The sequence below is a fragment of the Gambusia affinis genome, linkage group LG02 (assembly GCF_019740435.1).
Source record: "Gambusia affinis linkage group LG02, SWU_Gaff_1.0, whole genome shotgun sequence".
Classification (NCBI taxonomy): domain Eukaryota; kingdom Metazoa; phylum Chordata; class Actinopteri; order Cyprinodontiformes; family Poeciliidae; genus Gambusia; species Gambusia affinis.
Window position 1 is genome coordinate 22708775 of NC_057869.1, and position 25344 is coordinate 22734118.

Consider the following 25344-nt stretch of genomic DNA (forward strand, 5'->3'; position numbering starts at 1 on the left):
AAATCTAAAGGACCAAGCTGAGTGACTAAATGTAACTTGTCCTAAATTATCTTCACTGTATTCAGTGACCCATTTAAAAAGCCCAACTGGAGAACAAAATTGAGACCGGATGCCTTAATACATGGAAAGATACTGACTCCAGTGCCTGTTGGCCAAAGTTTTTGTGTATTTATAAATGCATAATTTTAATCTATGAACATAAGTATTCTTTAAAAGAACCCTCTGATAACAACACATGTTGCTTTCACCTTTTTAAACAATCAGGTAGCTAACACTCTGCTACATCCCTGATGACTTGGAGTATTTATTTCTAGAAGCAGTATGACCTTTCAGCAGCGATAGCGATGTGTGAGCATGTGTTATTCATGAGATACCTTCGGATTGAGTATTTAAATATAATCAGGAGGGTATATTATCCAACCCCCTTACTAGACCAACATTTATGTTAATACTCCACAATTACAACGTTCACCACCAGAGATGATTATACGAGATATAATCATCTCTGTTAAAGAAATTAGTTGGGTCTAAAAGGGCAGATTGCAGATGAGCATTTTAAGTCTATTAACTTGCCAAAGACATTATCTGGTAGAGTTGTAAGTGCTGCATACGTAAAACAATTTAGAACAAAAAAAACATCTTTTCTGTGTAGGACAGTGATTTGATCTTTATCTGCTCCCAAATTAGAAAAAAAAAAATCTTGTCACAGGAGAGATTAAAACAGTGAAATTGTTTAAGTGTTAGCTGCGGCTTCACAAAATTATCAGGCTAACATTTCTGGCTTTTTACCTCTTTGTGTTTCTTTAAGTGGATTACAAAAGTAACTCCTCAGGCTGGTTAAAATACTGGTCTCTGAAAGCTGCTGGAAAATTCCCAAAATGTGGTTTTCTTTGCATCTTGTGAAATAAGATAAGTATCCTTAAAAAAAGTTGATGTTTTTCCCCAGAGGTTCATTTGGGGAACGTCTGGGGTTCCCCAAATGAAATGGGGTCCATTTGAAAACCACAACCTTTAAGTAGATATTAAAATCCACTTCTCATCAAGCCCAGATTTCAATATTAAAAATGTTTGTTGATCTTATGAAATATCTTAGATGTGTTTTCATTGACTTGATGTAAAATCATAATTGACGTAAATAGGGTTGAATCTTTTATTCAAGTGTGTTTCACTTAGTGTTTTGACTTAGTGATTTAAGTAAACTTTTCAATAATTTAAAGAATATGACTGGACATCTAATTTTAAAGCTTATTTTATAATATCAACATCTGAAACTGCTCCTGGTGGGAACAATCTTCGGTTTGAGTCAAAGTTCTGGTTTACCTGTTAATGTAACTGGGAGGCTCCAAATGTCCAGATTTTAAGTTCAGTTTTGATGCAAAATAAACAGTAAACACAACATGAGTTAACCCATTGTTTTTGCCTAATTTGTTTCCCCTGTGTGTCAAAAGCACATAGGAGTCGATGCCTAATCATTCGCCTGTGGTCCACTGATCACCTGGTTAAAGATATACACACCTTCCAACTTTCTTCTTAACTCACATTAAAAACTTGAGCATCCCAGGTAGAACACCTGAATTAAAAAAATAAATCTTTAAAGACTGGAAACATGGTTGACACCCATTTCAGTAATGTTTGTATAGGTGAATGGGTTTATGCAATTAAACTTTATACCTCTAATTGCACAGTCAGCAGTCATTTTATTAGAAAAATACATATTCTAACAGAAACAAACGTTAATCTGCAAGTTCATACACTGATGGTAAAAGTAAAGCTGTATCATGAATACATTTCTCTTGGAAATTCAGATTTCACATATCACAATCACTGCACATTTCTGCCTTTACATGCATTTTTGCTATAGGTAAAAACAAGGGACAGGAGTTTTAAAAAGCAGCTCTTACTGCATCACCGATGAAAAGGAGAAACCAGCTGAATCCTACCACAAACAAGTGAAGCTCAAGTCATGAGACTGTAAATAGAAATCTGGAGTAATCAGTAGCGATCATACTGCGGACGATTATGAGAGTTGTATCCCTGGTTGGAGCCTCTGAACCCAGACTGATATCCACTGCCATGCCCCCAGTTCCTGTCTCTGTCATGCTGTCCATGGCGGTCCCCTCGCCATCTCCTGTCTTCTCCCCAACTGCGGTCTCTGTAGCCTCGGCGGTCCTGGTACCTGGAAGGTATTTGTAAAAACCCGATTATTACAGTATAAAACATTTCCCATGGAGCGGCTGACTGAACAGAAACTAGACCAAAACTACCTGGTGTCCCTGCCCCTCTGGTTTCCTCCACCACGCCCCCGCCAGTCCTCAACAATTGGTGGCGGGTCAGCTGGACGTTTCAGATATTGCTGGTATTCACTGTCCTCTGGTGAAAATCTGTTAGAGAACAGCTCCTCGTAGCTCTGAGTGTTTTCTGATGTGTCAGACATCCTGTTAGCAAGATGATAAAAAGAAAAGGCTGTTAAACTCAAGGAAAACAAAAAAAGAAAAAAGTATGAGAGAAAACTGCCAAGATGATTGTGTTATAGGTGATTTTGACTTTTTCAAAAACAAAACCACCAAATAACTTTAATATTACGTTTACAAGTTTTATTACACAGAAACTAATTTAAACATTTCAAGGTGCTTCATTTTTCAAGCCCAGTGAGATATTGTGTTCAAAGTGACTTTTAAACTCAAAGTGGATCAAATTATGAGCGATTAAAATACCAGTTTCAAGGCAAAATCTAAAAGTATTCGCCTAAAAGCTGAAGATGAAAATTGATTTAATTTCCCAGTATTATCGCAATAAATACTTATCCCACCCAGACATGCGTCTTCATCAGAAGAAAATTTAACTTGTGGCCAAAGTTCAGAACTAAATCAGACAGAAAATCTGTAAAAGCTACTGGACAAAAAATATATATATATATATATATCTCTCAAAATCGGATAGATTACTACAAGTTTTACAGGGTGGAGTGGACAAATGTTGGCCAGTCAAGATGTAGCGCGACGACAGACCAATACTAAAGAGGACTGATTGAGGTGTGTGCACTTTAAATATCAACGGTTTGTGTCTGTAGCTTCCCAGGAGCTGAAACTGCAAAGCACTTACTGTACCAGACAAACTGAAAAATTACATTACGTCCGTCAAGGAAAGAATATACTTGTTCGTTTTTAAGATTAAAATGTGCCAATACCTAGTGAAAGCAGCATGCTTCACTGTAGTCCGTTCCGTATTTTCATAATCATTCCGTAAACATCCTTAATATGTTCTGTCATGTTTAGTATTCCATTTGCCAACAACTAAATACAGAAGTGTTCTTTTCTGCCAAATAATATACAGTCTCTAGTTTAACAATGGGCATTTAAACACTTAAAGGAAAAAAACAGCTTAATGGAAACTGCTAAACTGAATTGCTATTATTGCTAACACGGATTTTAAGATTGTTTTTTTCCTATGAACTTCGCAGCTATGAATTCCAAACCAGGAATTGATCCAGTACAATTACCATAATTAAAACAAAAGTTGTCCTTCTAGTGCACTTTAGCAGAAAATTTAAGAACGTACCTTTACGCGACAACTGAACTGTTAGCTTTAGCGTCAACCAGCATCGGAACGTCACTGAAAATATGTTCCCTGAAACACAGAAGCTTGAAATAATGGTTCCGGGAGCGCGCGCACCTGCTCCTGATTACAAGCTTTTCAGGTAATGGAAACCTCTTTAAAAGCTTCTTTATTAGCATCATCTGTCCGTGTTAAGTCCGGTTATGAAGACGCAGTTTAAGTAATATGCATATTAGTTGTCCATCTGACTGTATAAAGGATCTCGACTTGAAAACAGCATTATAAAACATGTAAGTGTTTAAAAAAACAAAACAAAAATAAGGTCTGGGTGCTGTTTCCTTGGACATTTCGTGATTTCAGACCACAGTTTGGACACAGTTGTCAGCGTGAAACCGCAGCACCACAGATACCGCAGGTTTAAAGAGAGTGGGTGGTTTTGCAAAAGGAGGCAGGTTGAGGAAGCCGCTCCGTGTCGCTGCTGCTTGCTGCCTCTGCTGCCCTTCATATGAAACACAAACCCTCTGGGGAGGAAGAAACTCCGCATTGAGACCAAGCAGACAAACATCAACTTATTTCATTATCGCCCTACTGCAGGAAGCGAGGAGGAAGCCATTCTTAAGTGGGATTTAGCGCCTCACGTTTGACAGGAGCGACAAACCAGGAGAGGATTTAAAAAAACCAAAAAACTTCCTGAACGTGTTTCTGTAGGAGCGAGCTTGACAACCCGGTGAATCGAGTTTACGGAGAAGTGCTCTCATATTTCACTTGTCTCTCAGCAGCAAGACTTTTTTTTCTGCTGCGGACAAAGCGGGGTTTGTGACTCCGCTGACCACTAATATTTTGAGGACCTCACTTTTAACATTATTTTTTCTATAGCTTCCAAATAAAGAAAAGGAGTTGCACCGCAAGTCCGCTGCGATGGGGTGAGTGATCCGGAGAGCGCTGTCCTTCAGAGTGCCTTTTATTAACACCTGACTGTTCAATGTGTGTCGGTTCGCTGAAATACCTCTATAGCTGTTCACCTGTTCACCTGAATAGGGTGAACTGTCTCGCCTCGACTGTCCGTGTGGCTTGCTTTACAAGATTATATTTACAGACATCTTTTCTGTGAAAAAATACGACTTTTTATGTAAACATATTATCTTGCGTATAGCACATAATTTTAAGTGGATCCCTGTGCGTTTTACGTTCTTCATAATCTGTGCAGCTGCAGCTTTGCGGCTTATGATATGGAGGTGTCAGAGTCAATACTGCCCACTAACGAGGAGAAATATGGCACTTGTGGGGGAGTGTGTGTTCTCTGGAGCTAGTGTGCACTTCCACTGTGGTTTACAAGAAACGGCACATAATTTTGTGTCTATAGTCTGTTGTGTGGAGATTTGACTCTGGCTCATCTCAATAGTTATGCAATCAGTAGCCCACTTGACATATACTTGATTGGGGTGTTTATGTGAGGTATACCTACTCTTCCTCTGCATTCTGAAAACCTGTCATCCACTTCCACATCATTAGTTTCCACCCAATTACACAAGTTTGTCTCTAACTACGTGTTTTAGCAAACCAGTTTTACAATCTCGTCATGGTCTTGGAAGTTTTACAGTCACCGAACCGGTTTGGAGACGTGTTGGTCTTGTTGTGTCATGAAACTGGCCCAGTGGACCAGGAGCCAGGCCAAGACAGGGCAGGTCACACTTACTGGTGGAGTCAGCTCTGTGGTTTCAGTCTGCCTTATAACATCGGCTTGCAGAGAGAGTCTTGGAAGGCGGAGACACCGGTCTCCTTGGAAATCAGGATTCATTTTAAGATAACGAGTAAAGTTTGCCAACACTTTGTTTTAGAAGATGCTTCCTTTGTAATCAGCTGATGGCTGATTTGTCCAATATTTACATTATCAGAGAATCAAAAGTGACTTTCTAAATGGGCTCAGTTCAAAACTTTAGTTTTTTAAAAAAAACTTACCTGCAGTTCCCTAATTTTAAGCGTTTTTTTTTTAAATTAAGAGGTGGGCTGTCTTTCTGAAATTGTTTTTCTCTGCAGCACACAATGCTAAAAGAAATCTGCAGTGCACCTATGGCTGTGATTAAACAAGTTTACACTTGAATCTCAGCAAGAAGGAAGTATAAGAGAAGCTCTTTCAGGCAATGATGCATCTTGTTCTCATGCTTGTTTTCAATCAAATCCTTTTCTCTACTGTTAGTGTTTTGTCATTACATGAACTCCAGGCTGCTCTTCTGAAAATGTGACAAGCTTGTATACATGCAAGGTAATAATGTTAAAAGTGGCACATCTAAAGCAGAACCTATAGTTGTGACATTATATATTATAGTTATAGCTTTACAGGCTTTGACCAGAGTGTCTGATATGAATATCAAACTGATGGAGGGTTGCAGGTTAGATGTTTGGATGGGGCGTACAGATGCTACGCCTGCCTGATGTTGGAGACGATGGATTTTTGACATCACTCGCATGCCAGACAATTTACACACCTACTGCTTCAACTGAGTATTTGAAACTCTAATACTAGTTTTACTGTAGGCCACAATTTATGTCCTACCCCATTCCTGATGTTCCAACTTGAATCAAATTGTATGGATACCCAGAGTTATTTTATTTTTCGGTGTGGCTCTCCTGCTAGGGAAGCATTTCTCATGGGGTGACATGAGCACTCGGTTCATAGGTGATTTCTTTTTACTTGTATTTTCAGCCAGTGTGTAGTCGGCACCTCACGGAAAGTCTCGGGTCTGTTTCACTCAACTTCCTTAGCTAAAAGGAAATCAGATTGATATTACATTGTCTCTATTCAAAAATATAAATTACACGTTCTGGTGTGACCTGAACTTGGAGGGTCAACATTTGAGATTCATAAAGCCTTTATTCCATTTGAATACAGAAAAAAAAGTATGCTCCTTGATTGTTTTGGTATTGTAACCTAAAAATGTATATCTATAAACCAGGGCTGAAATGATTAAAAATGATTAATTATTATCAAAATGATTGTCAACTAATTTAGTAATGGATAAAAAAGGCCATTTGGTTTAAAAAAAAAAAGTCAGAGGTGTAATCAACTCAAAACTGTACAAAAAATTAATTTTACAATTAGGATAAAAATATCTTTGCCTGTAATGTTTCAACCAAATTTTAAGTGGCAAAGTTTTAGCTTCACCTGGTTCAGATTTACTAATAGAATGCTATCTTTAGGCAATAAAATATTTATTTTCATTATTAGAAAAGGAATTAATATTTTTTTGAATTATTGAAATATTTATTTTCATCATTCATTGTGTTAAATGAAGAATCTGAGTAATGTGCCTTTATCTAATATTTAATTGAATAGATTATCTGATTAATCCATTCTCAAAATAATTGTTACTTGCGGCCTCGGTGTAGACTGTTTTGTTTTTATCTGAACGTTTGGTTTGTGGACTGATGGTTGATTCTTGGATATCTTATCACAGAAAGTTGATTTTGCAGGAAAGGGTAGCAGAAGTTTTACGGAGGCGATCTTACTTGCGCAATGTCTTTCTCTCTGATCACACCCTTGCGATGATGCAACAATGTTGCACCCTAGGGATCAGTCAGAGTTGACCAGGTGTGTCTTACTTTTTGTTTTCGGTTCATTGTTGGGAGTTCTTCTCTACGAAACTATTCACTTCTAAATGAATTTTTAGATTAATCATTTTGCAAAAAATACTTAGCAGAGGAAACACCCAGGATATTTTTCTTTTGTACCTTAATTACTAGTCTTTGACTGTATGAAGTCACTCTGGCGTCATTTATTTTCGTTTGGTTTTTTGCCTCTAAAGTTCCATAGGAGTGATTGAGACTATTGTGAATTTGTCTCAGTGATAATAATATAAACATGCGCCTTAATCACCTACCTGCAGTTGAATGCTGCAGAATTTTGGGAGTGAGAAATTTGTACTGCTGCAGTGTGAAAGAAAGATGTATTTTAGGAAGAGGTTAGTAGCTAATGCACCGTGTCTCTGGAAGTACTGAAAAATAAAGCTTAGATTGCCTGAAGCCCTGTTGTACAGAATAAGCACACAGGCAGCCAGCAATGTAATCAGCATATTGCTATTTAAAGCAAGCTATGCTGGGAGCAGCCCTAACACAGGGACAGATGATAATCTCCTGGCTGGCCAGAGAATGACATCCAAAGGCTTAACACTCATTGATTAGGCTCTGTGACATGGCAGCAGGTCGCTTGGCTGCCCTGACAGGAGGCTGGACTTTAAGCCTAACCAGAGCGTGCGTCCTGTCTGCCTCTGGTTTGGAGGCAGCCCTCGTTGAGTTCTTGTTTACAAGCGCAGAAGCAGGTTTTGGTGGTAAAAAGGGTAAAGGAAGAAGGACACGGATGGTGGATTGAATGTTATCTCAGCAGATGGTTGAAGCCCAGGAGGCCATCTGCTGTCATACTGGGTTTCTGGGGAGATTTCCTCACTCCCTTTTCCTTGGATCTCTCAGATTAAGTTGGGCTCTTCATGTCCCCTCAGTGTGGCGGTGGGGGGGCCTGCTGCGTCTGCTGGCGTGAACCTGGCCCGTCGCCTGTAGTACATGAGATGCTGCTGTATGACGGCAATAACTGGCAAGACTAATGAAGGTCACTGATGACTGCAGCTAAAGGAAGCTGATGGGAAAGAAAAAAGAAAAAGAATTGGGATTCTGTCAATTCAGTTGTTCAGAATAGGTTGTTTATGCAATAAAACACTACAGTATTATAGAAAATCAGAGTGCAAATGTAATGAGAAGATTCAATCTGAATGAAATCAGATGTTTATATCATTGTGACTGACTCTACAGACTGACTGCAGGTATATCAGGGGTTGTATCTCAATATTCAAATATTTCTTAAGGCAAAACTTACTGATCTGTGAGCTGGTAGTTTTGTGCATTGTTCTAATATTGTTGTTAACTGAACAATTAAGGCCTAAGATTATATTCTAACTTTGGTTGATGTTTGTCTTTTAGATCCTCATTTTCTTCCATTTTTAATAAGCAGGTTGTTATAATATATCAGATTTATTCCATTATAGGGTCCAAATTGAACATGCTGTTTAAAATCACTTGCATCACCTTTGGACTGAGGGGTTCAATGGTGAGGGTTTCATCTTTGCTCATCCCTCATCCACCAGGGTTAGTAGGTTGACTTGTAAAAGAGTTGCGCTGTGATATGAAGAAGATATGCAATTGCAATACTATCGGTGAAAATTGGGATGACTCGGTTGATTACTCACACTTTTCTCACTCACACTTTTCTCACTCTTTTCTTTCATTACCATTTCAGAACATCCCCACCAGTTTGAGTTTTATCATCTCGGCCACTAAAAATAATCATCAGGTGTGGGTATTGAGGCCAGTTATTCTGTCCACCTGGGCAAATATATTACCAATTTGCAGAGTGTGCACTTGAACACTTGAAATTTCGTTTTCTACCAAAGGTTACATCCAGGAAGTCTGTTGGAATTTCAGTATTTTAAGTCATTTTGGGATGGCAGTTCTGTTTTGTGGCTGCAGTTGTTAGAAAAAGTCTTTCTAACACCTGATCTAAATGTCAGTGTTTTACCTATCCCTTCATGAAAGCTTACTTAATTTGTTCTTGTTGATGATGTTGGAATGAGCTGTTCTGTTTGGGCTTCGACACAGTATAGAGGCTATCCTGCAGAAAACTACATGTAGGGCTGGTAAAGCTCCATGATATAAGTAATTCAACTTATATTAGATATCACATTATTTAATATAAAAAAACATATCTCATTTTGGCTTCATTCAACAAGTTGAATAAAATATTGGCACACAAAACATGGACTCGTGATACAAAGGCTACAAAAAGACAATGTATTCAAAAACGTTCTTTGTGATACTAATGTTACACAAGTTAATAGTGTGTCAAAAGTATACTTTCATGCTACACTGCAATCATGAGATGTCACAATGTTTGTAGTCAGTGGGGAAAAGAAACAGACAAAAACGATTAAGTGTAGACTTGTCATTATGTTGCATGTTGTTGTTTTTCCTTCCATATTAAGATTTGATTGCTTTGATTCCTCCACCTGCATCACCACTGACACCATTACTTGGTGTCACTTCAGTATTAATTTGAGAACTTCTATCCTCAGCATAAAGTCGAGCAAAGTGTAAAGTCATGGCCAAACATTTAGTAATGTTAACAAGCCTGTTTGTGAAGCTGTCTATGCCGACATTATAAGGTGCCACCATGAAGATGTAGAGGAGGAAAGGACATCCTCTGAAATAAAACTAAGTGGGTGTTTCACAACATCCTCGACCAGCGCACACAGTCCTCTGCTGGGTCTAGAAATGTGTTGAGGAGAGGGAGGAATATCTCCGCGCTTCTTTGAAAAGCAGGCAGGGGCAGGCTAATTTCATTTGACATGTTTTGTGATCACATGCATCTTGATCTGAGTTTGCTTTTTAAGGGGGCAAAGGAAACGTTACATTTTCTACATGCTAGCTACTGGGGGACTAGAACCAGTCAACAGTAAAATCTGCACCAGCCTTTATCTGTGATGGCACAGGGGGTGCATCACTGCATATTGAATCAGTAATTGTCCATGTGTGAAGATGCTATTGATATGACATGCTATAATCAGGATAATGTATCCCCGCCACCCATTTTCATCAGCATAGCTTCAGTTTATGTAACCGGCTGTGTTGTTTGGCATCAAATTTATTTCCCTCCTATTTTCTGAGCATGTTGATATTGTCAATTTAAAAACTTATAAAACTTGCTGTGATTGTGGCTGGCAAGCAAAGCATTGGTCCCTCCAAAAAAACTGTAATGTTCCTTTTGGTTTATATATTAAAATCCACATTTAAACCTCTAGCTGAGAATGCTGTAAAATAAAGATGAAAGCATAGGATACATATTTCATATTGGCAAGTCTCATTAGGTTTCTATGAATCAGAGCAAGCTTAGTGCCTTTGTAAATGTCACAAGAAGTGGGAAAAAATCCTAATGCAGAGTTTTGTTCCAGTAATTTCAGTCACGTACAGCAGAAATCCCGCTGCTGAGGTTATTGCATTGAATATCTGGGGGCAAAACTGGGCTTTAACCTCCTGACTTCATTAGACAAACCGCATTTTATTCCATTGAAAACCCAGGTGGTTTGCTGTAATGAACAGAGCTCTTCTCTCCTGACTGTCTTGTTCAGTCAAATCTGTGAATTTCTACTGTTCCATAAAACGTCTAGTTTATATCCAGCCTTGTATGTTTGACATATGAAGAGGATTACTCACAAACAGAGACAGACTGAGACTTTCATTTATTCATTTTCTGCAGTTTAGGCTCAGTGATGGATTCTGTTTTGGTTCTGACTTGAAATTAGAGAAGTGTTTCATTTTAATGGTGCCATATTGTGTAGCTTTACCTCCAAATCTTCTGAACTAGAGGAAGTTATTTTCCCTTTTCTCGTTGGAACAGAGAAGATATTCCCCTCGTTTTCTTTTCTCGTTGAAAATCCAACTCTGTTCATGTCAGCGCTGGAAGGAAAAAGGCGATAAAATATAATTTGTTCAAATTCAGCAGCGAGTAATTTTCCTATTTCTCACGTTCTTGAAGTTATCAAAAATACAAAAGTCTTTTTATGAAGCACATGGATTGGAGACAGCGGTCAGCATGTTTCCTATTGGATCGTTGTTTGGACCATTCGGGCTGCTGGGTCTTCTGGTTTGGCGCATGTCTAATCAAGAATGCTTGATTGCGATGTAAATGTAAAACAAACAAACAAAAGTAGTTTTGTCTTGAACACATTTAGTTTGTTCCTAAATATTCAATCTGCTTGTGCCACTGCACTGGTTTCCTGTGGTTTGTTTAGCTTCCTGACGATTTATTAAGATGAAAACCTATTTCTTGGACAGCTGGCCTTAGACTGTCCCAGTGGCAAAGAGACGAATGAGAATATCTTATTATGTAACAAACTCATTTATGTGATGGAGCCTGTGGCTCTGCTTCCATTAGTACCTGAATGCACAGTTGATGTTGGTTTTTTTTTTTAAATATACTTGCTGCTCTTTCAAAGCACCAAACCTGGTGCTACATGATGTGCTGACTTCCTCTCTGACCTGCAAACGTCAGGCATTTTTAACAGCTCTCCAAGTCCGAGCTTCTTTAGTGTGCATTGGTAAAGTATTATCTTTCTTCATAGGAAGCAAAGCTGAACTAATAAGGATGCTTCTCAGGATTTCATTTCAATGCGCTAATGTATTTTCAGGTCCATCCTGACCATTATTGAATGAGGATGAATGACAGCGGTTGCTTTATTTTCTTCCTTATGTAGGTTGTATAACCTGTCAGTCAGATACTGTTCACTTTCTGTCGGAAATGGAAACTTGCATCCTCCGTCTCTGAAGCCGCTCTCTGCAGATTTTCTGTCAAACAGGCTGGTTCTCAATTTCGACATTCTGTTTGTTCGCTTTGACCTCACGTTACCTCTTGGTCCGAAAATTTATGAATACAGCTGATGGATGAGCAACGTTTGTTTGGATTGTTGGCCCGGAGTGGATTCCTAAGCTCAGGAATCTTGTTTAAAACCAGTTCCTCTAGTAGCTCTGTCTTCTTTTTTTATGTTGTTTTGTTTTTCTTATCTTTTCAAAACCACGTAGGGGAGAAATGCAATGTGACTGCAACTCGTTGCAATAAAAAGCGCATCTAGAGTCTCAGTCAAAAGTGACGGCTGTGAGCTTTTTATTTACACTTTCTCTCTGTACAGAGCATCGGCTTTAAATTGTCTTTTTTGAACATCATCACAGTGCTGGAAAATCTCACTCCCCTTTTAGACCGTCATGTTTAGGAACATCAAAGGTGGTTTAAAGTAAATCTTTTACAGGACGTCAGTGTTGTCTGCTGTCATTGCATGTTATTAATGTAAAGGGTTGTAATCTATTAGCTGGAGGAACAAATTTGACAAATTTCAGCTGGTTTTCATTGGCACATCTAGATTTGTTTTAATGTATTACTTTTAAGCACGCAGCTCCATTAATGTCCCAACAGTGTTTTATAGGTCTAAGATGAGCAAAGAGATGATGTACGTAGAGACAGACAGAGCAAATTAACTCAGACTTGCCTCCCCTCACAGAAACACACACACCTGTAAATTATTCAAAGCACCAGATGGGGACAGAGAGCACTCGACAGTCAGTGGGACCAGAATTCAGTCAAAACATCCCCGGCGTTTTTAATTCAGGAAAAATCAATCAACTTAATGCCTTTCATCCCCAAAAATCAGATCACTGGATTCCACTAACAGTTGTGTAAGTGCAGCCATGTGCTCAGTGTTGGCCTTTCGCTTGTCTTCCCCTGCCAGAGCGAGCTGGCTTCAGACACTGCCGCCCCAGCAAAGGTCAGCCTCTGTGTGTGTTTGTGTGTGTGTGGATGGAGCAACAGCAGTGATCTGTATAATGGGTTTTGTTGTTCCCAAAGCAGATGAAGATGGAGATTAGGCTTAAAGGGGACAGCAAATTTATTAGGCTTTAATTTCTCGGCAACCCATAATCCCAATGGAAGGAAAAGCTTTATTAGCTCATGAATATTTGCAGCATGTCAGGCGGGCTCTCTGCTTCACATGTTCCTCTTTTTCTTTTAATGGTGTAGCTGTAACCCTGCATCTCCTGAAATTAGATTGTTTGCAGATGTTTTTGACTCCAAAGGTGTCAAAAATATGGCTTCATTTAAATTTTCTGTACACATTCATAATAAATGCAGTGTTTTACTGTTAAGATATCAATTTGAGATTTGGGTCATGAACAGTAAGTCGGGTAAAAGTCAAATGCAAAAAGAGAAAGCTTGGGAAAACATAAGACGGTATTCAGTGAACCGAGATGAGAAATCCTTCAGTGATCTCACAGGTTGTATAAAATCAAATAAAATAAAAAAATCTGCTTTTCTCACTTCCAATGTTACTTTATCACAGTTTTTACAAAGGGGATCTAAAAATTATAATTGTTCCCTTCTGCGTTCAATATTTTAGTGATTCATTTAGGCAGCCTTTGAGTGATTTTAATATTTCTGAGGTTGAATCACTTTTGTACGTAAATGAAGGTAATTTTTAGATGATCATTTCTAAGTTGCTATCTCAAAGGTTCTCACTGGAGGTGTGTGTTTTTAAATTAGATAATAAAATACACACTGCTGGTTCTGAACTATTCTTTTGCTGCACACCTTAAGTACACTTTTAAATGCTGAAGTCTCTGCTGTGCTGTAAATCCAAATAATTTAAAGTCTGCCCATTACCTTCCCCAGTTCTTTGCTTTTAGTCTCTGATCATTCTTGTTCTAGGAGGTTTTGCAGCAGAACGTTTTAAAAGGCTCTCCTGCACTCCTGTGCAGAAGCAACCCTTAATAGTGACTTTGCCTAAAGGTCAGATCCCATAATGTACTGTATTAATATTAAAGATGACTTTTACTTTGCTCCAGTAGTGAACCCAAGTGTCTGCATGAGATGGAGAATTTTATCTCGCTCTGCTCAAAAGTGCCAAGTTGCTTCAGGTTCTGCCTGGAAATGTTGAACTGTGAAATCTTGCAGGTCAGTAAACAAAAGCAGCAGATGCATGATGCATTGACCACATTTGCTGCCCAATTTAAATCACTGCACAATGCCAGGGCAATTGACGAAAGTATGATGGAGGGAAAAGGGGCTTTGGTTGTAGGCGTATAAAATGCTTTGCAGCTTTCCGATAATTGTGTCTTATTCTTTGCTCGGGCGATTGTGTTTGTTTGTTGGTGCAATTGACCGAAACGGAGGGTAGTCTGTCTTCAGAATGGGGTGTGTAAAGCTGAGGAGCGTTTAGGCTGCCTCAAGTCATGCTGCAGTTCAAATGGCACTCTTCTCACAGGCCATCTCTCCCCCCTCAGTGAGAGATGCAGCTAAATTACTGAGAAGTAAATCACTTCACTCTCAAAGAAAAATTGGTGTGACCTTAAACACAATCACTTCCGAGTCTGAACCTGCTAGCCAGTTTTATAGTTTTTATCTTATATGATAAAGGTATTTTACTGATGGAAAATTATTTGGCGGCAGGTAGATTTTGGCTTTGCTCATGTGAGGGGTAGCATGGCACAACTGAAGTCGGCCTGCAAATTCATAAAATACTATCTGGAATTAAATGTAGTGAAGCTCTGTAGCTTTTTACTTGTTAGTCATTCGAGCAATAACAGAAAACGGGTTCACATTTCTGCAGTAAAATTTGCAGCTTGTTTTTGACATCTGGTGTTCACATTGGGAAATATAAATATGCACTGACGTACGATTAGTTGAAAAATTACTGCATCTCGAAGTTTTCCAAGTTCACATGGATCTTTTTGTCTGAACGTGAACTTTTTAGTTGTTTTAAATTGTCTGGAACTTTATTAAAGATTTGTGTCATTATCTGAGTGAAAATAAAGTTGAGTGCAAACCCACGAGTGCCCGCTTTGTGTTGACATACAAGTAGAAAGGTGTTATTGACACCTTTGAGATGGAGGAGCATGCTGATGTGTTAATGGCTTTGAGTATCTATAAGGATTTACTGAAGGGTTTGTGTTGCATTATCACCTATCCCTCAGAGCCCAGAGACTCTGAAGGAAAGGGATGCCGAGATACAAAGAGATATTGGGCGACTCTAGCTGTGCATGTAGCAAAAACAAGTTGAGATATGACTCATTTATCAGTGGAGCTTATCTTAACCTGTAGATACTTTGCTCATGTTATATTAAGTCCCCTCTAATGTGGTCCCTTCTCTTTGTCTTCAACTCTGCAGGGAGCAGCCGATCTACACCACCAGGGCCCATGTGTTCCAAATCGATCCAAGCACCAAGAAGAACTGGGTTCCTGCCAGCAAGCAGGCCGTCACCGTCTCCTATTTTTACGACAGCACACGCAACAGCTATCGCATTATCAGCGTGGATGGATCCAAGGTGTGTTTGTGCGCGTGTGGCTGCGTATTTTCCGTCAAAGTGTAACGCGATCGTAATGGCAAACATTTTAACTGCTTTCTGGAGACAAAGATGAGGTTGTGCACCCACAGCTAGAACCGAACAGAATGACTCATTATGGATTCTAATGTTGCATTTGAAGCTCCCACTGATGAGGACCAGCGTAGCATGCTGCTGTTTATTTGTCTTGCGCTTTTCTTTGTTTGAAAAGGTTATTCATTATTATGGCACTCTTTCACAAAAGGTTCCATAAATCCTGAGCATTGTTTAGAAATGCCTCTTCAGACTGTAGGATGCTGGTTCATCCTTTGAGTAATGTGCCTGAATGTTGTTGTTTTTTTTTCTTTCTTTCTTTGTTTTAGGTGAGAGTTACATAGTTTGAAAAAGTAAAACACCAGGACTTAAGACATTCCAGTTACGAGCCGCTCCACATGAGTTCGGCTCTCTTTCATATTAAAACTGTTTCTCTCAGCTGAGTGAAAGAGTAGATGATGGGTTTCCATGGCAATCCTCTCTGTGTGAAAACCGCCAGAGCATTATGACAGCAATATCACTCGGCTGATACAGGCAGGCAATAGTTTTTGAGCCTTAAATCACCCAGCATTCATGCAGAGCAACTTGAGAGACGGTGGATTAGGATTACCAACCAAACGTCGGGTCGGTGGATCTCACAGGTTTTCTGGGTGGTTCTATTGGAATGTGGGATATTGCACAGAAAGCCCTTTCTGCTGTCTTCCAGTAAGCGATCAATAAATGCAAACCCTAGTGTTCTTCCAATAGATTTTTGTATTTTTGCAAATTTGACCAAATGAAGTTGTTTTCATCTGCAGGTTGATCTTATTATTTTTAAGAAAAATCCCTGCAAGAAGACTTTAGTCTCTTGTTTTGTTGTTTGATTACTTTAAATCCCAGATAAACAGAAATCTGTTGGTGTAATGTGATAAAATATGAAGAAGCTCAAATGGTTCATAAATATTTTTACAAGGCATTTAGCATCCTCTATATAAATAATGTGACGGCTCTGTTTTCTGCTCCCCTGTCTGCCACATTCCCCCACACTCCTGCAGCCGCTACAGAGGTGTGTCATAACAACTCTGCAGGGAGCCATTACATGTCAAGCATGAGGATAAAGATTTATGAAATGTTATCTCGGCTTAAAAGGAGAAAATGTGTTCAGATTTAGATTTCCACTACATGTTTACTAAGTGAATGTGGCATCTCTAAAAGCTGAGCGGCCAAATTCGAGGAAATGTTGAGTCATCAAATGTTCCTATATAGTTTCTGGTTTATACACTGTAGCTGCAGGGGGAACATGTCTGTCCAGAATAATGATGTGTTCTCCTGAACATGACGGACCATCAGCTCACATTTGTCCAGTCATGATGTGTAGGCATCTTACTGATGGTGCTGCAGCAAGAGGAAGAGCACATCAGCACTTTCCGCTGTCACTGTCAGCCCAGGAGCCTGCAAAGTGCTGTGCTTTTTAAAAAAAAAAATTTTCTTTCCCTATTCTAATGAATTATTCTATTCGTAAGAGGTTTTTATACTCTTAACTTGACATGTAAAGTGACAAATTTATTTCAGGGGTTAACGGTCTGCCTGTCGTCTTTTAGAATATCTTTGCAAACAATGTGAGCTTGTTAAAACTCAGACCCCCTCCCTGGCTGCTGAGGGCACGAAGAGGGGAAACCCAACCTAGAACGTATTAAGTTTTCATTTAACTGGGACTATTGGATAAACTTTTGCAGGGGAAGAGCGTGAAGCATTTCAGATTGCCTTTGTCCTCCCCAGCATTGTAATTCCAGATTATTAAATTCTGTAGCTCGTCATTTTTGTTTGCAGCAGTTTAAATTGATGCACATTTACAGTGTGTCAATTAAACAGTTTTAGAGCACAAATAAATCTCAATGCATCTTTATCAGATTTCACAGAAATCGGGCTCTGTGCGTTTAGAGTAGAACAGATGTGGCAATTCAGCTGTAATCTGAACCATCAACATGTAGGCGCACAAAAGTTTGAAAAGTTTTGAAAATATCTTAAAAAAACGATGGATAAAAATATACTGTACAAGATTATAACATCAAAATACTGTTCAGTTATTACAAAACATCGCACTCACACTAACGGTGTTTACAACAATTTCAGTCTCGCGCATAAAAACATGTGCAATAACAGAAGTGTTATTTAAAAAATGAATAAAAACTGAGTTAGACAGGTTTAGGCATGTAATGGTCAGGGTTATGCTATTCAAATAAATGAAAGTCAATACAAAGTCCTTGTGAAGATTTAAAGATGTAATATTTGTGTGCGTTTCTTTCTTCTTTTGCTCAAACGTACATTTTATTAAATAATTGTCAATGTTAATAATTTTTAAAATTACTATAGTTTTACAGTATAAACACTGTGAAATGCTCACATATTTATAGTTTGATTACCGCTGAATACGACGTTCTTCACATCAAAACCAGAAGAACATGGAAATCTGTAAAATCCCTTTCAAATGTGCTGTTGTTGCACATTTCAATAGAGACTCTATAAGTGATAGTTGCAGTTTATTGCTGAAAATCTCACCTTGTTTTTTCACAGTGGAAGTTCCTGTCCCATTCACCGACTAAGACCTCAACAAGTAGTAAATGGCCACAAAAAAAAAGACAGTTCTGGGTGTTGTAGTTAAAATGCATTTGAAGATTATTTTTGCCAAAACTTTAGTCTGAATCTTGTTGAGGTTTTCTTCCACCCTGCACATCCTCTAGTGTAGTTGCAATTATTTTGACAGTCTACTTTGGTCCTGCTGTTTTTTTTTTTCATCTGTCAGGTTCAGAGTTGTTGTTTTTAGAGGATGCTTTATTGTTCTTATAAAGTGTGGTTTAAATTGGAGCTGGATTGGCTGTTTTGCTGCATGTCCAGCTGCCGTGAGAACGAACAGAGCTGCTAAGCCGCAAAACAATTACCAAACGGGATCACACCAAACCTGGTACGAGTTAATCTGAAGCTCCAACAGCAGCTATGTTCATAAACGCAGCATAATCTGAAACATTATTTACTAGTAGAAATTCTGCTCCCCATCAGCTGAATGTCAGGAACTAAATTTCCTCCATATTTGGATATGTGTTTTTTAATTATTATTACCGCAATCTGCAGAGCGATATTCTCCTGAGTTTTCAGCTAAAGTTCTGCATCTATGTTCTCAAACATCTCTACAGCTTTGTTCACGTTCAAGGAATGTGGGTAATGCAGGTAAAGCGGATGAAAGGATGTGCACGCATTCCAGGCATGATTGGCTTCCCATCAGCGCAACAACCAGGAAACATTCCCACTCAAACCGATTGAGACCAGATACAGAACCTGTGTGAGCTTTCACCCTCGTTTAGATCTTAGTGGGTTCAGATCTTTGATCCCGTCATTGGCTGTAACTAAATTTACCTTCTGAAGTACACCTGCGTCATTGCCACCACAGAGACATGTGGGCATGCGAGTGCATTTTCAGTCTTTGCATATCATAGCGTGTGTGTGTATATATAGTAAGACTGAAAGATTTGGTGAACATGCAGAAGAACTTGAGTTTTTATTTTTTATTTTTTCCCTACTGGGCATAACTGTGACAGGCCTTGCTGTCGGCTTCTTCATGATTTGTACTTTGAGTCATACTGTAATATCAGGTTATACATTCTGGCTTCTATGATCATGGGGGGAAAAAAATAAAAAATACTGTGCCAAGTTGTGGGTTTCGCTTTTTTTCTCCCCTCAGGCATTTTCAAATTGTCAAAATCATGTCATTTCTTTCCTACCCATGAATTTCTTTGCCTGTTTTGCATGACCACTCCTTATTCTGACTTGTCATATTCTGTGGTTTCACTAGACAGAGTTGTTCTATAGCCTTCTGAAAATCTGGGGGGTTTCATCTGCCCCTCGGGACGTGGGCCAGCGACGATCTGGTCTGTGCCACTTGATCTGCAGCCCATCTCACCATCCACACAGCTGCCAGCGTCACTCCACTCACCCTCCGTCACACCCTCCCACTCGCACATTTGCTTGCTCACAGTGTTGTGCATTCCTACACGCTAAAATACAGTCGGAGGAAGAAAGTCAGTTAGCTTGACTTTCTTAAAGTAAATGTTAACCATCCCCAGAAATTTTGCTCATATGTTTGTACTTTTTGTTAGAGCATCAAAGTTCATCAGGGGGATAAAAGGATCTCTGTTGTATTTACATTGTCCAGAGTCCTGGATCCTCTCTTCCATTCAGCTCACACTACAAGTTTTTTCTTATTATACGTTTTAGATCTTGGGGAAAGGATTAATCCTTGTTTGTTTGTTTTTCCTTGTGTTGATTAGACCAAATTATTGATCATTCCACTGCTAAAGGCCCAGTGATGATTCATCTTTAGTCTTGCTGGCAGAGACTAACGGATTATTTGCATTTTAAGTTATCTTTGTGTATTTTTATTTTATTCAAGAGGTCATGCTACTTTAGGCTGTTGCAGATTTCAGTCTTTCAAAGAGGAAATGGGTTTGCAGCATTACAGACACTCCATTATGCTTAAGTGGTAGAGGCGATTTTTCAGTATTTTTTATTTATTTTATCTTTTTTACAACAGTCACTTGAAATGGGAAGGTCAACACACTCAATCTTTGTTTTCATAATTGCTAAGGAATTTTGGTGCCACTCTTTGACTCTTTGCTGCAGTTCTCAAACATTAAGCTTGAGATATTTTCATTTCTACCTCCCTAACCTTCATGCTGAGTCTGCAATTTCTGATTGATAAGTTTGGGTTCTTGTTCAGCTTTTTTTTTTTTTTTCTTTGCAGCTCCAGTTGTTTGAAACCTTTTAGCTATTGTTACGACTGAAGAGGAGATCTAGCCACTTTTCAGATTTTTTATGAAGATCAACACATATTTTCCTTTAATGGGGTTGTGAAGACTGGCTATGAGAAATAGGCCACTGTGACGCATCCCATTATTACCAGAGGGAAAACGTGAGCACATGGGTTATTGATCAGAGTCTGTCTATAGTTAAAGAATAAACTAGAAAATGACTGACATGCATTGATTTTGTTGGAAGTATTATGGATGCAAATAAATCTAGGATTAACTTTTTATGCATCTATTTTTTTTTTGTAAAACAAATTAATAAAAAAAACAAACTACTGCAATAAATGAACATGTGTGTAGGGTGCACTATGCAGCAAAAAATGTGAAATTTTATGAAGAAAAAAAAATCTGACTTTTAACATTTCTACTGATTCATTTGGATATTGAGGTTTTTATTTGCCAAGTACCAGAATAAATCTCATGACTGCTTACAATATTCTTTTTTTTTATCTTGTAGCTTTAGCCCTGTTTATATATTTTCTTCACAAGGATAATTAAAATTTTATCTCCTCTTAACACACTGATTTGAGCCAGCACAATGAGCTCTGTTAAATATTCACTTGGCTGCTTTAAAATGAGAACGTTGTTCAGGTTTCTCTTCAGATTAAACTGGGTCACATTTGTTTTGTTGAAACCTCTGAAAGAGAGATGCCGTTTTATTTGAATCTGTCTTGTGGATTGCTTTCTTATGTTTTCTTGCATTTCTGTGTCCAACAGTGATTCAGTGAAAATGTTTTTAGCACTTAAGCCTCTGAGAAGATGGAGAGTGAGACGGTGGGGGTGTAAGAAAGGACACAAGTCTGTCAGCAGTTTGAAATCCGTAATCTGGGTGTTCAGAGCCATGTTGCTATGAGACCAGGCCTGCACTGTGATTAATCTGTCTTCTATTGCTTCCTAATTGTTAGGGTAATTAACATGTGCTGCTTTTAAGTGCTGTTGGATCTTGGTCGTGAGAATCTTGTGCTTATTTGCACGTCTCTCCTTGAATCCGGCTGTAGACTTGTCTGTTCACAGCGACGCACAAACATTCAGACTTTCTGCAGAGCACTTTAACAATCCCTTAGTTTTGTTCTGCAGCACATGATTCTTACTGTCTCATTTGCTGCTTTGCTTCAAACGATAAATGTGTACCGTCACAAATACAGATGGTTTGAATGTCAGTGGGTCAGCAGCCATCAGAGCATTACGCTTCATTTTTGGACGTTTGACATTTTTCATCTGGACATCTTTTAATGCGGCCGATTAAAATGATATTTCTTTTCATTGTTGAACTCCCTGTTGCAAGGGGAAAATATAAACCTAATAAAGTAACAGGTTTGATTTAGCATGTAAATACAAAAGTTTGCACATTTTATTTCAAAATTGAAAAGTCTTTTAGCACTCTATTTGTACTGACCTCCTTTTAAATATGTTGTTTTTTTGTTTGTTTTTTTTTATGTATGATACCAATTGGCTGTTTTATCCGTCAGGTTATTATCAACAGCACAATCACACCCAGCATGACTTTCACTAAGACGTCCCAGAAGTTTGGCCAGTGGGCGGACAGCAGGGCCAACACAGTGTTTGGACTGGGATTTGCTTCAGAGCAACAGCTGACCAAGGTAAACATTAAACATTTCAAGTGTCTTCACTCAAACCTTTGTTTATATATACATATATGTTGGAGATGGATGTTTTCTTTAATGTGTATATCTGTCAGTGCACAGCTTTCATAGTAATCACATGTTCTGAATACAGTATTGAAACAAAAAAAAAGATCCAGTATTTATCATTTTTATTTCTAAGTAATGAATCTCCTTTCAAAGCAGCCAAAGACATCAGAAGCTGATTTAACTAAATCGGTGTCGGCTTGTTTAGCCTCTCGTCACAACTTCTATTTCTTGCGTTTTCAGTTTGCTGAGAAGTTCCAGGAAGTAAAAGACGCAGCCAAGTTGGCAAAGGACAAATCGCAAGAAAAGGGGGACACGTTGAGCAACCACTCCCAGGTAAAGAATCTCTCAGCTGCTCGAGAAACTCCTCCCTGTAAACAGCCGATTGCGACACAGAAATTATTTAGAAATTCACTGCAACGAGTTATCACCCAGAAATCTTGACTTCCTCTTCATAAAATCCTCTGGATCCAGTGATAAGATGATTGGATGCACATCATTCAGCGGTCTGTCTATTTGTTGCCAGCCCAGCTCTCAGGCTGGCAGTGAGTCCAGATGGTAGCATTCAATCTCAGCCCTGAGACACGGGGCGCTACTGGACCATATGACATGATAAATACTGGCAAAAATTTCCTCATCCCTTCTGTCAGAGCTCACATGTTCAGCTTCCTCACACTGTTCATCTGAAAGACGACCCATGTCTTCTGCCATAGAGAAAGCAGAATGTCGGACCCACGTCCCGGGTTTTTAGTTTAGCAACTGCAGGTGAACTCCAAGCATGCTGAAAGCCTGTCCTCATGTACAACTTAATCCGTGTTGTCTAGCAGGAGTCTGGACGGGAGACTCCTTCGGCAAACCAGGCGCAGAGCTTCAATGGGACAGATGACGAGAAAATCTCCTTCAGTCCAGAGGCCGCTCAGCTGAAGAGTGAAAATGAACGCCTCAAAAGCGTCGTGGAGCAGAGGTAAGGTTTCATTTTATAGCAACATCAGAAGATCTGATGAGATCTGTGTTTTTCCACCTCATAATTCAGATTTCCCATTTAGTTATTTAATATTGGTATAAGTAAAATATGTGCACATCTTCCTTATTGAATTGATATTTTAAAAATGAAAGTTCCCAACAAAAGTTATATACTGAGTGCAATTTGAATGTAATGATTTCCACTCTGCTTAGTTGGGGGAGAGACGGATCTCGGAGGGACAGATTGTCTCCCAGTTGACCGGATGGGGAAGAAAATGGAGATATAAACCTTTGAGAAAATGGAGCTTGGTTTTCAAGAGAAAAACTTTAATTGATGTTCTTTTTTTTCATGGAACCACTTGAAAGAGGATCAAATCTGAGTTTGTCTTTTCTGAATCTCATGAGAGATCACTGGATCAGCTGGAGGCTCCGATTGAACTTAATGTTTTTTAGCAACTTATTCATGGGTATTATTACTCTAATTGAGTGAAATTTAAAATATTAAACAAGCTTCCAAAACACGTTTTTTTTCCAAACAATGTGTAGGTATTAGGTCAGCCTGGCACCAGTTTTACCAACATAGTTTGAACATATTATTGCAATTATATGTTGTTACACTTAGCACCTGTTAATTAAAAATTTTTCACTCCTCTCAAAGCAGATCCTTGTCACTTTAACATTTTGTCTTTTCTTTTTTCTTAAACCCAAAAGATTGTCGATTCTTTTTTTCTTTTTTTTCTTTAGTTAATAAACGTTTGTGTGACGTTGCATTCCCCCAGACGTCTATGATCATGATGATCTGTTGTGTTGACTGAGGTAACCCACTCTGTTGGGTTACCTCGATGCCGTTGCCCAGTGAGTGAATTATAATTGCGTAAAAACACCAGATGTGGATCCAGATGGGAATCCAGGGACCTCAGGGTGACGGAGCCAATTAAAATTATAGTAAGCAACATTTTCTAGGACTGGCTACAGGCAGCAACAAGAAGAGGTTCTGCTTCTCCATTTCTTCATCGTGGTTGTTGTTCATCAGGGCAGCAGGAAGGTTTGCAGCATGAACTGTATCACACGTTTATGCAGGAAGGTTTTTTTTTTTTTGAACTTTTTATTTTCAGTAACAGTTTTATATCAACACATACACATGTCCACCCCTGTCACAATTCACATCTTATTTATGCAGACCATTCCTGACATTTAACCCACACCAAGGAAGCTGGTTGTACAAGTCCAGCTCTGCCAAAAGTCATCCTGGGAATGTTGATGAAGGAAACAGTCCAGCAGAGAAACATCTCCCTCAGATAGACATTGGACCTGTTAAGAGGCACTTATATTCATCAGCATCCACAGATATATATAATACAATAATTACTGTGACAGGGACAACAATAAACATAATGAGAATACAAACTAAAGCAGTAAAAGTACACAAAAAAATGTATACAAAATAAATTTGGAAGAAACACAAACAGACAAATAGAGGTGTCAAGGTTACAGTATGAAATTAGTTATAGGTCTCCACTTTGTTTCAAAGATCTCCATCTTGAGTTGCAGCCTTGATGTCATTTTTTCCATAATATAGACTTTTCTAATTCTCTCTCTCCACTGTGTAATACTGGGAGGCTGTGGCCTCAGCCAAGCATATGTTATACATTTTTTTGCAATCAGAAGCAAAACTTTGATCAAGTATTTATTGTTTTTGTCGATCATGTCCGAGGTAATTATTCCTAAAATATAGACCGACGCATCCAGATCCAAATAAACACCTAAAATATTCTTTATATCTGTTTGCACCTCTTTCCAAAACTCGACCACCTTCGGACAGTCCCAAAATATATGAGTAAAATCCCCCACCTTTCCACAATTTCTCCAACAAAGCCTAGATGTTTTACCATAATTAGATGTGATAACTGGAGTGTTAAAATAACGCATCTTAACCTTCCATTCAAATTCCCTCCATGTCGGGCTGTTAGTTAATTTGTGTCCAGATCTAAATGTTTCTTCCCACTCTTCATCTGTTATTATTATATTAGCCTCCAGTTCCCATTTCTCCTTAATTTCCTTATTATTAGCATTGGATTCATATTGCAGGCTTTTGTATAGTTTTGAGATTAAGCCTTTTGTTGATTCACCTTTTGCTATTGATAATAAAATTTCTTCAGTCTTGGTCATATCTGTTGAGATTTTTTGCCATTCACTATGATTCTGGAGATAATGTCTAAGTTGTAAGTATCTGTAAAAATCAGTTTTTTGTAGATTAAATTCCTGTTGGATTTGTTCAAAAGATTTCATTGTTGCTCCATTAAAAAGCTGTGATGCAGGAAGGTTTACAGTTGCACAAATATGGAGATCATCTCCAGCAGGAAGTTGAATAAAATGGGCAC

General features: G+C 38.6%; 2 protein-coding genes across 7 annotated transcripts in view; one reads left to right on the top strand and one right to left on the bottom strand.

Annotated features, from left to right (window-relative positions):
* Positions 1-25344, top strand: part of homer2 (homer scaffold protein 2) — a 39252-nt gene that overhangs the window by 5312 nt on the left and 8596 nt on the right. The window contains exons 1-6 of one of the 6 annotated variants that reach the window (XM_044106111.1): positions 3760-3845; positions 4432-4478; positions 15306-15462; positions 21821-21952; positions 22244-22336; positions 22825-22964. In XM_044106111.1, coding sequence (XP_043962046.1) covers positions 4474-4478; positions 15306-15462; positions 21821-21952; positions 22244-22336; positions 22825-22964 — 527 coding nt within the window. In that variant the 5' untranslated portion in view covers positions 3760-3845; positions 4432-4473. Of the gene's footprint in view, positions 1-3740; positions 4479-15305; positions 15463-21820; positions 21953-22243; positions 22337-22824; positions 22965-25344 lie in introns of those variants that run through there. The other 5 variants (XM_044106127.1, XM_044106136.1, XM_044106120.1 and 2 more) reach the window with 5 other exon arrangements.
* Positions 1673-3663, bottom strand: LOC122825074 (RNA guanine-N7 methyltransferase activating subunit-like). The gene is made up of 3 exons (XM_044106147.1): positions 3559-3663; positions 2265-2435; positions 1673-2176 (listed from the first exon to the last, which is right to left on the bottom strand). Exons 2-3 carry the CDS (start codon positions 2432-2434, stop codon positions 1993-1995), a joined length of 354 nt encoding a protein of 117 aa, XP_043962082.1. The 5' UTR covers position 2435; positions 3559-3663; the 3' UTR covers positions 1673-1992.

Bases quoted from the DNA above. Each gene is read 5' to 3' on its own strand.
- LOC122825074 (XM_044106147.1), bottom strand. From the start codon at position 2,434: ATGTCTGACACATCAGAAAACACTCAGAGCTACGAGGAGCTGTTCTCT. The intron at 2,177-2,264 runs GTAGTTTTGGTC...AATACCTTCCAG, and splicing joins CAGAGGGGCAGGGACACCAG to GTACCAGGACCGCCGAGGCT.